Source organism: Oncorhynchus mykiss, chromosome 15 (assembly GCF_013265735.2).
Source record: "Oncorhynchus mykiss isolate Arlee chromosome 15, USDA_OmykA_1.1, whole genome shotgun sequence".
Classification (NCBI taxonomy): Eukaryota; Metazoa; Chordata; class Actinopteri; order Salmoniformes; family Salmonidae; genus Oncorhynchus; species Oncorhynchus mykiss.
This window is the reverse complement of record NC_048579.1, coordinates 10,753,124-10,757,393: the sequence shown is the minus strand read 5'-3', so window position 1 is coordinate 10,757,393 and position 4,270 is coordinate 10,753,124. Positions and strand designations below refer to the sequence as shown.

The following is a 4,270-nucleotide window of genomic DNA, read 5'->3' as shown; positions in this document are numbered from 1 at the left end:
AATGCCTGCGTCAGGGATCATTTTACAGTAATAATGCCTGCAATCGGTGCAAATTTACAGTAATAATGCCTGCATCAGGGAGTCACTGAACATTTTTAAAATGACACATTAAGATGTTTTGATACAGCTCAATATACTAAAGATGACAACAATAACGTTAATGATAGTGATGAAATTTGCTAAATTTAATGTAAAATTATCATTACAATGAGCTGGGTAGCAGGCAGATACTGTACGTCTTAGTTTACTTCCAGATAGAAACTGACAGATGTGGTTGGAAGTGATTGTAGTGAACATGTTCTTCATCCCTGGTCCTGGCTGGCTGTAGTGTGTGCAGGATATGAATTACAGTCCTTACCCAGGTATGTGGAAATAGCAGGATTTGAATTACAGTCCTTACCCAGGTATGTGGAAATAGGAGGATATGAATTACGGTCCTTACCCAGGTATGTGGAAATAGCAGGATATGAATTACGGTCCTTACCCAGGTATGTGGAAATAGCAGGATATGAATTACGGTCCTTACCCATGTACAGTTGAAGTCGGAAGTTTACATACACCTTAGCCAAATAAATTTAAACTCAGTTTTTCACAATTCATGACATTTAATCCTAGTAAAAATTCCCTGTCTTAGGACAGTTAGGATCATCACTTTAATTTAAGAATGTGAAAGGTCAGAATAATAGTAGAGAATATAATTTATTTCAGCTTTTTTTTCTTTCATCACATTCCCAGTGGGTCAGAAGTTCACATACACTCAATTAGTATTGTTTAACTTGGGTCAGATGTTTCCACAAGCTTCCCACAACAAGTTTGTAGGCCTCCTTGCGCTTTTTCAGTTCTGCCCACAAAATGTATATAGGGTTGAGGTCAGGGCTTTGTGATGGCCACTCCAATACCTTGCCACAACTTTGGAAGTATGCTTGGAAGACCCATTTGCGACCAAGCTTTAACTTCCTGACTGATGTCTTGAGATGTTGCTTCAATCTATCCACAATTTCCCTTCCTCATGTAGCCATCTATTTTGTGAAGTGCACCAGTCCCTCCTGCAGCAAAGCATCCCCACAACATGATGCTGCCACCCCCGTGCTTCACGGTTGGGACGGTGTTCTTAGGCTTGCAAGCCTCCCCCTTTTTCCTACAAACATAACCATGGTCATTATGGCCAAACAGTTATATTTTTGTTTCATCAGAGGACATTTCTCCAAAAAGTACGATCTTTGTCCCCACGTGCAGTTGCAATCCGTAGTCTGGCTTTTTTATGGCGGTTTTGGAGCAGTGGCTTCTTCCTTGCTGAGCGGACTTTCAGGTTATGTCAATATAGGACTCGTTTTACTGTGGATATAGATACTTTTGGACCTGTTTCCTCCAGCATCTTCACAAGGTCTTTTGCTGTTGTTCTGGGATTGACTTGCACTTTTCGCACCAAAGTACGTTCATCTCTAGGAGACAGAACGAGTCTCCTTCCTGAGCAGTCTGACTGCTGTGTGGTCCCATGGTGTTTATACTTGCATACTATTGTTTGTACAGATGAACGTGGTACCTTCAGGCATTTGGAAATTGCTCCTACAAATAATTGTTTGAGGTCTTGGCTGATTTCTTTAGATTTTTCCATGATGTCAAGCAAAGAGGCACTGAGTTTGAAGGTAGGCCTTGAAATACATCCACAGGCACACCTCAAATTATGTCAATTAGCCTATCAGAAGCTTCTAAAGCCATGACATCATTTTCTGTAATTTTTCAAGCTGTTTAAAGGCACAGTCAACTTAGTGTATGTAAACTTCTGACCCACTGGAATTGTGATACAGTGAATTATAAGTGAAATAATCTGTCTGTAAAGAATTGTTGGAAAAAAATGACTTGTGTCATGCACAAAGTAGATGTCCTAAGCGACTTGCAAAAATTATAGCTTGTTAACAAGTTTGTGGAGTGGTTGAAAAACGAGTTAATGACTCCAACCTAAGTGTACGTAAACTTCCGACTTCAACTGTATGTGGAAATATTAGGGATTGAATTACAGCCCATTTCAAAGCTTTGTGTTGTATATGTTGTATGGTGTATTGAAATGGTGGACTTTAAAACCCTGACCTGTACCACAACTATTTAACAGCAATGGCCTCACATTGGTCCCAGTGAAAATAATGTATTTGCCAAATACATAACATTTCATTCTACTCATGACCCAATGAAAATAATGCATCCCCTTAGCACAAATGACACATTCCATTCAGCTTCATTATAAAAAAATGAAACTATTAAAAAAAAAATCAGTAGTCAATCATATTGCACTTCAATAGTAACACATTGAATAAGTAATGCAGAAGAGAAACGGTAGGGGAGGGAGTGAATGGGATGAGAGTGTGAGTTCCATTGGAGAGGGTTTATAGACCATGGTTCATAGAGACTGGATGGACTCATGTTTATAGTGGAAATTAAGCCAACATAACCCTGTCCTAACAATGTCATAAAAAGTTATGGCAACTGATGCCAAATTGACTGTGATGTTAGGACCCCCAAAAAATATCTGTCTGGCCTTGTGCTATTTTAGCTAGGTAACAGTATTATGTGTCATAACACCAATATAGCCCAAGGTTCCAGTAAACTACTCCCCTTCAATTTCATTTCCTATTTTTCTCCTCCCCACTTCTCTTTTCTTCTATCCTCGTCCTCCCTTCTATCTCTCCTCTCATCAGAACTTGGCCCAGTCTACAGGGTACTGGGATCCACACTCACAACAGAACTTGGCCCAGTCTACAGGGTACTTGGATCCACACTCACAACAGAACTTGGCCCAGTCTACAGGGTACTTGGATACACACTCACAACAGAACTTGGCCCAGTCTACAGGGTACTTGGATACACACTCACAACAGAACTTGGCCCAGTCTACAGGGTACTTGGATACACACTCATAACAGAACTTGGCCCAGTCTACAGGGTACTGGGATCCACACTCACAACAGAACTTGGCCCAGTCTACAGGGTACTTGGATCCACACTCACAACAGAACTTGGCCCAGTCTACAGGGTACTTGGATACACACTCACAACAGAACTTGGCCCAGTCTACAGGGTACTTGGATACACACTCACAACAGAACTTGGCCCAGTCTACAGGGTACTTGGATACACACTCATAACAGAACTTGGCCCAGTCTACAGGGTACTGGGATCCACACTCACAACAGAACTTGGCCCAGTCTACAGGGTACTTGGATACACACTCACAACAGAACTTGGCCCAGTCTACAGGGTACTGGGATCCACACTCACAACAGAACTTGGCCCAGTCTACAGGGTACTTGGATACACACTCATAACAGAACTTGGCCCAGTCTACAGGGTACTGGGATCCACACTCATGGCTGAACATTGTCATCATTCCACCATTATCCACATCGTTGTCGTGTTTAGCATCGTTCCTGAAGGGGAGAAAGGCAAAGAGAGCGAGAGAGAGGGCAACCACTGCAGAGGTTTAATTATGCTGGGCAATACCACAAGAGATCAGTATTCATTCTCCAGACTTGGAGTTGTCTAACACTTCATCACAATCATCACACACACAATTCACTCCCAGTCACTCAGACAGGCCCTTTCCTACCTGGAGTTGGAGTTGTCTGCTTTCCTGTTGTTGAGTCCCCCTGCTGAGAGACAGTGCTGAGTCAGTTCAGTTCACACATTTATAGTGTGTTACATATTGACAGGATTTATTGACGCGTGCGTGCGTGCGTGTTTTAGCCCTAAAGGAGGACTAGTCAGGCCAGACGCAGCAGTGCGGTTAGGAGAGTAACCAGAAGGGGCGCTCCTCACTGATCCTGCAGAGGTAACCTTAATAGATGGGATCCCTATAGGGAGGAGAGAGAAAAGGAGAATAGAGGAGAGGGGGGATGAGGACAGGAAAGGAGGAGCGAGATAGGAGGTGAGGAAATGAGGGGAGAGAGAAGGTGAGGGGAGAGAGGAGGAGTGTAGATAAGGGGAGAGCGTAGAGAGGAAGAGATATGAGGAGAGCGGAGAGAGGAAGGGAGATGAGAGGAGAGCGGAGAGAGGAAGGGAAATGAGGAGAGGGGAGAGAGGAAGGGAGATGAGAGGAGAGCGGAGAGAGGAAGGGAAATGAGGGGAGAGAGGAAGGGAGATGAGAGGAGAGTGGAGAGAGGAAGGGAGATGAGAGGAGAGCGGAGAGAGGAAGGGAAATGAGGAGAGGGGAGAGAGGAAGGGAGATGAGAGGAGAGTGGAGAGAGGAAGGGAGATGAGAGGAGAGCGGAGAGAGGAA

At 43.7% G+C, this 4,270-nt stretch overlaps 1 protein-coding gene across 1 annotated transcript; it reads right to left on the bottom strand.

Annotated features, from left to right (window-relative positions):
- Positions 1-1,951: 1,951 nt before the first annotated feature.
- LOC118938909 lies at positions 1,952-3,899 on the bottom strand. The gene is made up of 2 exons (XM_036945571.1): positions 3,602-3,899; positions 1,952-3,422 (listed from the first exon to the last, which is right to left on the bottom strand). The coding sequence occupies exon 2, from the start codon at positions 3,380-3,382 to the stop codon at positions 2,690-2,692; it is 693 nt and encodes a 230-aa protein (XP_036801466.1). The 5' UTR covers positions 3,383-3,422; positions 3,602-3,899; the 3' UTR covers positions 1,952-2,689.
- Positions 3,900-4,270: the final 371 nt, after the last annotated feature.

Excerpts from the sequence above, each read along its gene's own strand:
- LOC118938909 (XM_036945571.1), bottom strand. The coding sequence starts at position 3,382 with ATGATGACAATGTTCAGCCATGAGTGTGGATCCCAGTACCCTGTAGAC.